This window comes from Trachurus trachurus (assembly GCF_905171665.1).
Source record: "Trachurus trachurus genome assembly, chromosome: 17".
Taxonomy (NCBI): Eukaryota; Metazoa; Chordata; class Actinopteri; order Carangiformes; family Carangidae; genus Trachurus; species Trachurus trachurus.
The window spans coordinates 21,040,835-21,054,512 of record NC_139900.1 but is presented as its reverse complement, the minus strand read 5'-3'; the positions used below and the strand labels follow the sequence as shown (position 1 = coordinate 21,054,512).

At 41.2% G+C, this 13,678-nt stretch overlaps 1 protein-coding gene across 1 annotated transcript in view; it reads right to left on the bottom strand.

Annotated features, from left to right (window-relative positions):
* Positions 1 to 13,678, bottom strand: part of astn1 (astrotactin 1) — a gene marked incomplete at both ends in the record, with an annotated part of 556,709 nt that overhangs the window by 376,843 nt on the left and 166,188 nt on the right. The window contains one exon of the mRNA XM_083991516.1: positions 6,702 to 6,869. Within this exon, the coding sequence (XP_083847642.1) occupies positions 6,702 to 6,869 (168 nt within the window). The remainder of the gene's footprint in view (positions 1 to 6,701; positions 6,870 to 13,678) is intronic.

Here is a 13,678-nt window from a genome sequence, read left to right as displayed (position 1 = left end):
TTGACTGTTGTCACAACAACAGCGTCAGCTTTGCACTCTGACACTAGGAAACCCATTATCTCCGACAATGTAGCACGGCTCTTTTAGCAGGCCGCTCAGTTGTGCTGAAAAGTAATGATATTTTGCACGCTGGAGTGCTCACTAACTGGTACCAATACAAATGCATTGGTAGGCTTTCATCTGAAGCTTCCAACATGTCAGTCTGAAACACATCTTCTGGTTCAGTTGTGTTACATGCTTGTACATGACTGGCACAGATCAGTCCAGACACCTCCAGTATGGCTGTGACATCATCCTACTCTTGTTGTCATTTCCCTCCCTCCTCTCGGCCACGCCCCTTCCGCCCTGCAGGACCTCCTATGTTCCCATCATTCCCTGTCACCTAACTTAACCTACACGCCGAACTGCAAACTGCAGATGCTAATCAGTAGCACAAATCAACATGCTGGTCACTGACACTTAATTGTGTGTTAAATGGGATGAGCCTATGTCATGGCATCAAAGTGCATGACTAATAACCACCCAGCTCCAAACCTCACCCAGCACTAACTTACCGAGTTTATACTCAGTTCCCACAAAATGAGCTCCTACTTTTCTGGCTAAAGGGTTTCTCATATGTTAACACAATAAGATGTATTATATTATTCTGTTTCACAGCTTTCACAGCATGCTTTCTTCGTAGTGAATGTAGAGGAAAGGGAGGATCAAACTGTGTTCGCTGGTGGAGATAGCGATGAAGAGCTTGTTAAACAACAAAATGTTCTCCAATTCTGTTTTATCAGCACACTGTTCTCATCATTTGTTATATAAATGTGGTCTGTGGCTTGAATAAAACAGCATGTACAGTAGATGCACGTAGCCCATATAGGGGCTACAGTGTACTGTATATTCCACAAATTCGGCATCTTCTACATGTGTGTTTTTTTGTGATTATTGGTTGTTTTTCCATATTTCATAAACAACTCCAGCGATAACAACAATGTGAAATTGCTTAAGACCAGATCTGATTTTCACCCATGATGCATCACGTATTACATCCATCAATCAGTAGTTGTGAGTCCTGCCATTAAAGCCAAGCTGCATTTTACGTAATCACCCTCTTTTAGGTATCCAGCTGACAGCCTCTGGCAGCTATTTTGGAACAACTGTTGAGATGTAAAGTGTAAGCAGAGGAGAGCTGTGTGACAGCAGAGAGATGGAATCAAACAATACAAACTATTGTGTTAATCTGGTGTCTACATTTCAGTTTTTGGTCACAAAGAAGAATAGATATACAATGTGCCATCCAGCAGTTATTGACGTCCCTTTGCTCAGCATACGGTTGGTATAATTCATCAGTCGTTTCAGACATGCCATCAAGCTTACATTCATCACTTGAATCCACTATTAATCTCTCCAGCAAATGTTATTGTGCTAAACAAAACGGCATGCAATGCAACAGAAGAGAAGAAAGAAATAGATTTTCTACGTCTAGAAAATTGTCTGTTTTTTAGACGCCTGATGCCATTGTGTAGGGGCTCAAATAAGGATCAATATAACTTTAAAGGATAGGTTCACAATTACCTCTGTCTGTCTTGAATCAATAGTCAAGGTGTCCATGCAAAAAGCCTTTCTCCTGCTTTAATTTTTCCACCTGTTTGATTCTTTTCTAATGTTCTTTCAACGTAACAAAAGAGACAAAAACCTGCATGGACAAAAACCAAAGGTGTAAGGGTAGATTTATATGTTTTCTATGATTAAATATCAGATCACACTTTTACTTTAAGATGATAAACATCTCAAAGCTTCAGTCTACAGAGAAATCCACTATTCAGGACCTCTGTGACTTTATCATGTCAAAACGAAGCAGGTGCCGACTTTAGCCACGGCCCAAGCCCCGCCCACCTGGACCTATCCATATAGTTTTGCACGATTCAGTTTCTCAGAGTATTTACTTGAAGTCGGCTACATTATGATTCAATCATCCAGAAAACAGTGACTGTTTTCATTAAATAACTACAGAGAAAACCTGTAAAATATGGATGGTGGGTATTGAATGTTCAGGATTAAGCGCAGCCCAGAATCCAATATTTCATTAATATTTGCAGCCTCACATTGTAAGAGACCTGAGGTGTATAACCAGTAAAAGAGGCAGGTTAGAATATCTCCAAAAACATGTATTATGTATTATTATTTGAATAACTTAAAGGGGATATTTGCCTATCCACTGTGGATATTTACATTTTAAAACTTTTACAGTGATACTTAGTGCATCTACATCAAATCCTACACTGGGCACATGAGTTGCATTACTTTTTTTCCCCCCCGCGTTTCTAAACAAAAGCTAAAAAACGGTTTTCCTCCTCTTATATCTTGAGACAAATACACTAAATATAACGTTTTTTTGTTTTGTTTTCTTATTCCCATCAGACTTAATAATCCATGTGCAGTAGTTCTTTCTTCTTTTTAATATGTTGCTCACAGAGAAGTCCAGAAATAACAGGTTGCTGTATAAAGTCGTCCTGCTGTTACCCAGAGCACAAATGAAGTTGACAGTGGAGACATGCCAACTAATTGATCAGCTCCACACACAGCCTTGCCTGGAGAAAACCAGGTCAAGTGCTGCAGGCAATTTATTCCCTTTCAGACCCTGTAGTGCAACAGATCGTAATTGTGGTCACACCTGTAAACAATTAAAAAAAAAAGAAAAAGGTGGCTCCTTCCTCCTACGGACTGATTTACTGCTGCTGAGTTACACGCATTCGAACAAGAGTCACTGGTGGGGAGCCAACAGAGAGTGACGCACACAGACGCTGCGAGGTCTGGAAGGCGCCGTGCAGGACTGTGTCCCGGCTGCAGCTAATACCTGGAAGCTCTCCCACCGCCTCCTGCAACAGCCAGTTCACAGGCCAGTGGCAACGACTGATTAAACACAGCAGGGCTGCAAAATGTTACCATCGAGCCAACTTCGCTCAAGCAAACTGCTCTCTTAAATTCTCATAAATGCACACACATACACACACCTCAAGCCCTCAATACTGTGACAGAGAAGTGGTGAAGCAGTATGTGAATATTCATTTCCCCCCCCCCGTGGCTTTTAAACTGAAACCACAAAGAAAACATATTCAATCTATGAAAACAGTATCCATGAACATCCAGTGTCATTACTTACATCGTTACCAACGCCTCGGGGTATTTTAGTTGTTAAAACAGACGTGACAAGGAGGACGGGCCGGCTGAGGTGCTGTGTGATCTCTTTGTAGCAACACGCTGGAAGCTGGAAGTGAGCTGATGAGGTGCTTGTGGGTTCATTTTGTATTAAGGCAGCTACACTGAAGGTTTACCTGTACTACTGTAAGCACTAATAGTCTGCTACTCCATTGGTTCCCAACCTGGGGTCCTGAGGGGGGCGTCAGAGATTCAAGGGGGTCCAAAGAGTATTTGTCTGTTCTGAGGTTGTGAGGTTATCAAAATTATATTTGTGCATATTGAGCAATCCCAATAACACATCCAATTGAATAATCAAAATCATGTATAAACAAAGACGATAGGAACAAAAACCTACAACCTGCCTGTTCCTTAAAGGGACATGATAACAATTATGACACAACAAAGGAAAATGGACAGAAAGATAAAATAAAAATGAAACAAAATAAGAAAGAATATAAAGAATCAGATTTATAATTCAGAATGGATGAGGCTCCTCATTGTTGTCCCACTAGGGTTTATAGTTTGTATTGTATTTAGATTAAATTAAAGACCTCTGACAACAGAGATTTCAACTTAACACACAAAAGAAGTCCTCATATAGTATATATGGATGAATAAACAATACTCTGACTATTACAACTAAATTCTATTTACACTAATATACAAGTAAATTAGTTAGCCAAATACACCCTTTTAATTGGCTTTGGAAAAATGTGGTAGACAAATCCAATACCACCTTAATACTAAACAATCAATAAACCTTTACACTTAATCAGCCCATGGGCCAGCACACATACACAATAGAATGCATGTACATACTGAAGTGGAAGACATAAATAAACCCATTGAAGGCCTGAATGATGCTTTGTATGGTGCTGCTCAAGACACAAAGAAAAGGCGCAAAAGGGAACAGAGGTGAGCTGATGTTCTCCATCAGCAAATACAGGTGAAGGTTTGTTGTTGACAAAATGTGCAGTTGGGTTTAGCCTCAATTTATTCATGTTCTTCAAGTGTTGGTCTAATGAAGCCTCTCCTCCTTTCTCTCCCTATTGTCTCCTCCCTTTGCCCTCTGACCTCTGCCTTCACACCCCATGTGCATCACCACAGGTGACACCAACTGAGCACCTGTCCAACTGACAGATCTGACCTCATCAAACAACAGGAAATCCCTGCAACACTTTAATTCTAACCACCATCACCGTCCTTAACACTGTGATATCCCACATCACATTTATATCCTTAGTTTCTAACTGAAACATCTTGATTTCTCACTGAGATTGGTCTCTTAATTAAGAAATAAAAAATAAAGGGAAAAAAATGAAAAAGCTCTCAGGATCCTTCTTGACATCTGCTGAATCTTCAGGAAAATGAAATCTATTTTGATATATTTAATTTATTTTCATCACAGGGGTTGCAAATTGATGCTCGGTGTTAAATTGCCTAGTGCCACTGATTTTTTTCCATCATGTTTGTGTGGTTCTGGAAATGTATCAACCCAATTCACCGCTGTCCCACAGCTGTCGTATTTCAGACTGACTGTGTATTCTCACAGTAAAAACATCAGCCTGCGAGCTGCTAGTTGATAGTTGGGACATTTCTCAGTTATTATATTTTCTTTTTCATATTTTTCCAATATGACACACTTCATCTCAGCCCAGTTGTATCTGCATATACTATTTTTCTTTTGGCTGAATTTACATGTTAAACTAATTGTAAATGAGCCTTAGTTGTTGCATACCAGTGCATAAGAAATTCTGAACTTCATACCTTTATTCTCCAACAGCTGTCTCCAGTGGTGGAAAACCATACACAATTTGACTCTTCTACTGAAGTTAGCATGCTAACCAGCTAGCCCCGGATCACCGTGCTACTCTCTTACAGCCACTCACTGTCACTCTCCTCTTGTAAACAGAGCAAGGGCTGAAGCTCTTGTGAAACAACGAAGACCACAAAAAAACCACTTGCAATGGTAGAGAATACACAATACACTGCCCTGTTAAATAATATATATTAAACACAGAATACCAATATGTAAACATCTTATTAAAAGCACGTTGACTATAGAAGTAATATGGATCCATACGGCTCCCAAGAATACCTTTAATGGGCCATACTACTAACTGTAGCCTCTACAGAAAGATAATGGAAGCCATTCATCTTTTGACACGGAGCTGAGACCTTGTTCAAATCATCTGATGATTATTAAGGCTTCTATCAGTGCAGTGCACCTCCACATTCATGCATCAGTAATATTAATCCACTCCTATAATGTCCTGTCTAATGGTATAACACTCACATTGAAGAATAAAGACAGGCCTACTTTCACTTGTGGTGCTTCGAGTGCATTTTTGCTGATGCATTAAATACATGACCTTTACATGCCATGGTGCATTTCTTTTTTTCCCCAGGGGTTATTTTTCACACTGCAGTGTTATTACCTAATGTTACGTCTCCCTCGTCAACTCCCACCATCATCTGTTTCATTGTTCTCAGACCTTTACCAGGCTTTACCGCCACAGAAAAACCACATGAACTTCACATGTGAAAAAGTATGCACATGGGAATCATGTTATTTGCACATGGGAAACATTGTAACACATGTGGTAGCATCATGTGATCACATGTTACCACATGTGTTACCATGTAGAGCACACATGGAAAATATGTTGAAAATGGGTTCACATGGGAATTCACATGTGATTCACATAAAATTGGCCCAAAACCACAGGTTTCCCATGTGCAAATTACATGATTCCCATGTGCAAAATTTTTCACATGTGAAGTTCATGTGGTTTTTCTGTAAGGCAACCCTTAAAAGAATAGTTCACCCAAAATTCAAATTGCACTCATTATCTTCTCACCCTCATGTCGACTAAGGGCTGGGAGAAGTTTCAGAGTTATCCGTGGCTTCTCTGAGTTACAGGGGGTCTCGGCGTAGCAGTGCATGTCAATATAACGGTTGCAAATGGATACCAACTGTCTTCGTAACAAAAAGACACACCAAAAAACATCCTTATACTTCCATGCTGCTCGTATGTAATGTCCGTCTTGTATTGAAGCCCCGAAATGCGAAATTGTTCCGAAAAAAAATTAAATAAGTCTATATTTCAAGCTTGTTTGTAACGGAAGCTCCACTTCCTGGTCCGTCCAATACTCGCGAGATTTGCGCACTGACGCCGGCGCAAACCAGAGAAGCCACGGATAACTCTGAAACTTCTCCCAGCCCTTAGTCGACATGAGGGTGAGTAGATAATGAGTGCAATTTGAATTTTGGGTGAACTATTCTTTTAAGGGCTAAAGTCAAGGGCCAATAATTTCAGCATAGCAAACACCCCAAATTATAGAAAAGAATGTAAAATAGGGTTTTTCTCTGCCAGATGTGCACCAATACATATCTGTGGCTATTTTCATTGGTAAACAGCTGCTGGCCCAGAGGAGACAGACACATTTGGTTTCATGGAAATGAATTCTGGTTCACAGCGTAGGCCCAATGCTTCCTGCTCCTGGCTTACCTGTCTCTTGGTCACACTGGTGCTCACAGGGGTCCAGGAGGCGTCGTCCACACAGCTCATTGACCCAGGGCCCACTGGCGTTCTGCTGGTAGTACAACAGGATCTGGGCGGGGTTCAGCCAGTCCGAGGCGTCCAACTGGCTTCCCTGCAGCAGAATGAACCTCGATCCTGGGGAGGGCAGAGGAAAGAGGGGTGAAAACACCCATGGAATAAACAAGGGGTTGGAGAGAAGGAGGAATGGAACAGATGGAGAGGGTTGTGAATGGTGAATGAAGAGAGGAGGGGTGCAAAAAAAAGAGGGTGGAAAAACAGGAGAGAATGTGAAGGAATAAAAAAAACAGATACAAGAAAAGAATGAATTAAAACTGTAAAAACAAAAAACTGCAATGTACATTATTTGCTTATTTTATACAAGAAATTAAGTAAAAACCTCAACCCCTGAGAGTTCAAAAACTTTCAAAATAAAAGAGTTTGATAAAACAAAACCCAGCTGAGGATTGACTTGGCTTCGGTACTGACCTCGCTTAACACCACCACCTGTCAGAACTGACATCGAGCCAAGACAATAAACCTTGACAGCTGCAAAACTACAGTATATAAATATGCCGACAGTCGAGCTGTACTGATAGTAACAAGGCCAACATGTTTGTTATTGGTGTTATCAATAACCAGGGGCAGCCAGAGGAAGGGTCACCTCTGTTGGCTTCAGTGCTTCATTTACAGTTTGAAGACAACAGAGGTTGATGGGCAGGGGGGTCTGGGGAGAGAGATACTATGTACAGTCAATGAATTCTGGATCACACACACACACACCCTTGGAACACCACAAGATGTTGTGTGCACCTCTCTCAAAAGCTGGGCACCATTATTGGTCCCAGTGCTCAGGATGGCCCGGTCCTACTCTGGTGCCTGGACCAGATTGGAAAATGCCTTGGAGCCAGTTTTTAAACCTAAACAAAACAACAATAGGTGTCGGCCCCAAAGAGGTGTCGCCTGTTCCAGCAGAGTTCAGCTCAAATTCAACCCTGGTGACCGTGCAGCTGAACATGCACACCAGGAGGAGGACGGTAACACTGAAGACAACAGTGCATACTTAAACAAGCTGTTCAGGGATATTGGAATTTTGAATAATTAGACTATATGATTATCTAAAACATTTGAATGGTTTGTTTAATGTGATTTTCTGGCTACAGCTTAACTGAAAACCTGATCTTTGTGATTCCCATTGGTGCAGTGACTACATACATACAGGTGTATTGTTTCAAAGCAGATCTTTTCTAGCATGATCTATGAGTAGTGATGCTACCCTTTGTCTCTCTCTGTATCTTCAATTATTGCATTATGTATTTTTATTTATTCATTTATCTTTCTATTGTCCTATCCTTGTGAGTTTGTTTCATTTTTACTTTGCCACCTTGTAGGTATTGAGTTTTTCCTTGATTTGATTTTATCTTGTCAGTTTGTAACTGTAACTTTGTTCCTGAAAAAAACAAAGTATTAAAAAGAAGCAGATATTTTCTTTTTTTGTCTCTTGCAGATTGATTTTACATGCTTATGAAGTTTGCAGCTGAATATAACCTAACACATTTGAATTACCTGAGAATATAACAAACAGAGCCTATACAAATGTTTCTTTGTGTGCGTTTTTTTTAGAGGGCAAGTTGGAGAGTTGCCATTGTGATGCTGCTGTTTTCTATGTAAATGAACATACGTATGTTATGTTCGCACATATGTCGTAGTCATGCATACTCTATGTTCATAAGGGGAAGGCTGTTGACTGTTCTGGTGCTGCAATGGGGGATAATGAGACACAGATGGCATGTGTTAATGTTTCTGTTTATTTCAAACCAATTTTCTTATGCTTTAATTGCCTTGCTGTTGAAAGGTGCAATATAAAACTTTACTCTAAATGATGGCATCAATTAGTGACACTGAGTACACTTAAAGACTGAGCTGTCACTTTGTTCGCAGCTCGGATGCTGTTGACTGAGTGCAAAGATGCCAGCGAGTCAGGGACGCAGGCAAACTCAGGTTGTTTCCTTGTCAGTTTGAAACTTTGCCTGGAAGAGTGGAAGTTCTCTGCTGTGTGATCACTGTAAACTCACTGACCAAAGCCCCGTCCATTTGCAAGCTTGGGATACACTGGCCATTTGCTAACCCAGGCATATTTAATGACTTCTTGGCAGGGTGTGTGTGTGTGCCCTAGTTAGTGCCATCCCCTTTGATGATCCCTTTCAAAACTAGAGCACACTCCGCGAATGGCTGGACGCATCTTGTTTGCTTAATTGTGGAGAGTTATAAAATTGCTTAGAAAAACTTTCAAACATAAAACACCAATCAACCGTGTTTCTGCTTTTATGAGGCGTTTTATTTCCTGTTTGATGTCTTTGGCAATCAGGGCTATGCAATAATTTTTGCTTTTACATCATGAAGTGGATTCTAATACTAAAAATAAATGGTTTGTGGATGTATTCAAAAACAAATGTACTAGCTGACTTCTGATGAAAAAATTAATCAAGAAATAGAATAATGAGGATATGAAACAGGGGCCAATTTGTTTAGAAACTCATCATCACATTACATCAGAAAATGTTTTGTGACACAATAACAGAAAATATCTTAAAGACTAAAATGATAAATCTCGAGCTAAAATACCAGATATTTTGGATTGGATGGATTTCATGGCACTCGGCAGCTTATGGAAACATGAGGAGGGTTCTGACTGGCTCACGGTCCCAGGAGGCCGTCTCCCAACAACTTGACATTTCAGTCAGTCACTGGCTCATAAAATTTGACACAAAAAACAAAAACAAAAAGTGGCGATAAATATTCACTGATCTTCTCTGTGAACTTTCGGGTGGAAAAACAAATAAGAGAAGAAGCAGCTGCAAAGGAACAAACAACCTGGCTCAGTCTGACCAGAGGGTCTCCTAAAGCTGGTGCAGGATTTATATGACACAACTGTATGACTCAGTCGTACAGCTATAATAATACAAAATAAAACGTGTGCTGTTCTCTTTTTCTCCCTTCTGTTTGATTTCTGTCTTGCTTGTTTCCAGGTGAGCCTGGAGTTGAGAGGCCAGTCCATAATAGTTGGCTGCACAAGGCCTGGCCCAAGGGGATAAAGGGCTGTTTGCCTCAGAGCTTCTCTCTCTGTCTCTTGCTGAGCAGCTAGGGCTCAATGCACAAGGGCTTAACCTTGGATTAATTGGTCTGTGTTAGTTTTCCTTCATTTTTATCACATACACTCATCCAAACATGAAATAAACCACAAATTTAGTGCTGCTGCCCCAGACCCGTGATTCCCAGGAAATGGACAGTGAATTTAATACAGAGAAGGAAAAGTTCCCAGGTTTTTCTTTTCTTTTCTTTTTTTTTTTTTTGGGGGGGGGGGTTCTAATGATTTTGCCTTACTACTAATACCTAAACTCACCAACAACGGAAGCCTCCAGTGTTCCAGTGTTATGTTGTACCAAGCAGGAGAGCCGGTTGTGGTGAGCTGGGAAGAGGGTGTTAGCGGTGGATGCTAATCGCTACCGCTAGCCGAAGTTAGCATCGAGCTAGCTCACCACAACGGTCCTCATAGGCTACTTGTTACCACTCGAGGCTTAAGTTGTCGTGACAACTGGGTATCCGTCCGCGGCTCTAGCGCTTCACTCTTTCTTTTTCTTTGCGGTCCTGACTGCTGCTGCTGCTGAGGGAGAGAGACATGCTAGCACTAGCTAACATCCGGGACAGCTAGTGTGGTTAGCAGCCCTGAGCCCTCCTACTCTACTGCACGTAGCTTCACCTGAGCTTACATTATTGGACAAATTGATTAATCCAGGTGTGTCTGAGTAGTCACAATGGTCAGACGCACCTGGATTAATCAATTTGTCCAATAATGTAAGACAGGAAATAAAGGAGCTGCCTTAAGTTCAGGAAGTAGTGGAGCTGTGCATAGAGCCAATACCATGGATGAGTAGAGCTCTGTGAAAAACAAACGATTCATGAACGTAAATATCTAGTATTTGGGGTTGATCGATACAAAAAGCACAATAATTGGTTGTAATTAAAACATTGCAAGGCCGATTTGTCTTTGTTATTTAAGTAGGGTATGCTACTTTATAAAAGTGAGTTTTGAGTAATCTGAGGCTGTTAATGTGTGACAGCTGTCAAGATGCTTTGATGGTCCACGGCTCCAGTTGAACAAAGAAATAAAACATTTGTTGTGATAAAATATAGTCGTTATGTTTATTGTATTAATAGAAAAGTATGGAAGCCCATTTCCGCCACTTGAGAAAAAAAATTATGAGCTACTAAGTCATAATTATGAGATAGCTAAGTCATAATTATGAGATACTAAGTCAAAATTATGAGATACTAACTCGAAATTATGAGATACTAAGTCATAATTATGAGATACTAAGTCGAAATTATGAGATAGCTAAGTCATAATTATGAGATAGCTAAGTCATAATTATGAGATACTAAGTCAAAATTATGAGATACTAACTCGAAATTATGAGATACTAAGTCATAATTATGAGATACTAAGTCGAAATTATGAGATAGCTAAGTCATAATTATGAGATACTAAGTCATAATTATGAGATACTAAGTCAAAATTATGAGATACTAAGTCATAATTATGAGATAGCTAAGTCATAATTATGAGATACTAAGTCGAAATTATGAGATACTAAGTCATAATTATGAGATACTAAGTCGAAATTATGAGATAGCTAAGTCATAATTATGAGATACTAAGTCAAAATTATGAGATAGCTAAGTCATAATTATGAGATACTAAGTCAAAATTATGAGATAGCTAAGTCATAATTATGAGATACTAAGTCAAAATTATGAGATAGCCTAAATCAAAACAAGGGGCACAGAGGAGCTCATCGTAGCAGGATGGCTATGGATTTTCAAATTCCGGTTCACGTAGCCTATAATTAAAACTGTGAGGACAGATACCACACGGACTGTAACTGGAGTTGGAGACCTACAGTATATCTGAACGGATTAAAACATATTAATGCTCAAGGAGGACACGGGAACAGTGCTGTCATCTAGCCAGGCAGGACTAGCAGCATAGCTCCACAGCTGGATGAAGAACTTTCACAGTGAGGAAATACAATGAAGAGGTGGATAAAACTCTGTGGTGGTGGGTCGGCTGTGGGAGGCTGCTATGATAGCGAGGCCACACGGAGCACTGGAGGACCGCCACCGTTAACCGGCACGTCAGAGACGGCTCTCTCGTTTTAATCAGTGATGCTCGGAGCGAACTTTTGGACTATGCTGTCGGTTTGTCTGCGGTGCATTCACAGCCCGCCCGAGAGCGTTTTATTAGATCACCCAGCTTCTGGGACACTGGACTGTGACACTGGACTGTGTGGTCTAGGGATGGGACGAAATATCGTTTGGCGAAATTTCGCGATACAAAATGTGACGAAATGCATCGTGCTGCAAAAAAACGTATCGCGAAATAAACACAGGCACGCCGCTGGCACCTCCACCGCTAAATTTCTCACTGCCACCAGCTCACGAGTCACTGTTTTGTTTTCCGGGCTTTCTGCGCTCTTATTTTGAAAGGACAGCTGGAGAGAAGGAGGAGGGAGAGAGACATATGATTTGATTTGACACGCAGCAAAGGCGGAACCCAGGGTCGCTGCACACCCGACACTCGCGGCTCAGCGTATTTAATTCTGAGATCAAGTGAAGGTGAGCGGCCTGACGCTGCGTCATTATTACCGCCGTGGCCTCAGAGTCAGGGCACACGCACGGTCACCCGGGATCTCCGCGGGTCCGTCAGCGCAGCCGAACGGCCGTGCCGTGGTTTAGCTCCGTCCTCTGCCCGGCGTCGACAACGTCGAGATAACGCGTCCTTTTTCACTCTCCACTCCTTCAGCCTCACGTTCTCACGTCCTCACAGCAGCTTCTGTTATTATGAATTAACCTGGCGATGATGTTGTAACCCACCTACACAGCTGTTAAATGATTGGCTGTTTGTCTGGCTGTTTGTCTGTCGGGTCTTTGAGATGTTGTGACTGTTACATTCTGATATTTTTTTTTTTCTGGATGCACTGCAGTCTGTTTTGGCATTTTCCTCCCAGTGCAATATGTTTTACATGTAGGCTAAGTTTCTGATAGGATCCAGGTCCCTGTTGTGAAAAATGGGGAAATATCTTCAAAACTGGATGTGGCTATATGGATAGATTAAAATCCCAGATGTTGTTGCTTTATTGTAGTAGCACCCTCAATGACAAGAAAATGTCAAACTGGCACTTGCACTGCTATTTTTTATTTTTAAGAAAAACTCCTAGGCCAGGCTAACCTAGAGAGGGAGGCTGATATAGAAATAGGAAAGCAGTGTGTGTGTAAAATAATTATTGATTATTTTAGAGAAATTAACAACCTAGAGACTAAACACAGAGAAAAGGTCTGAAATAGAAACAGAAAGCAGTTTCCCTGTTTGTGTGCAACTGGAGCAAAATAAATAAGTTATAATTTATTATATAATTTATTTTTCATCCTTTTTTGCATGTGATATCGTATCGTGGCATATCGTATCGTGACCCTGGCATATCGAAGTGCATCGTTTCGTGAGTTTAGGTGTATCGTCCCATCCCTAGTGTGGTCACACAGTGTGTGAGAGGAACACCGGAGGACCGCCTGATGTTACCTGCTGCATTATGGTTTGAGTGACTAGTGTCACACATGTAAACATATTGAACAGTGCGCTGCAGCCACCTATGGATCCGCATCACACGTCCTGTACGTCCTAGGGTCACTAAGGAATAACAGTGTCCAGTCCAGTGTCCCAGAAGCTGGATGAACATGAATAAAACGCTCTCGGACGGGCTGTGAATGCACCGCAGACGAACCGACAGCGTGGTCCAAAACTTCGCTCCGAGCATCTTGATTAAAAAGAGAGAGCCGCCGGTTAACGGTGGCGGTCCTCCGGTGCTCCTCTCACACACTGTGTGGCCTCG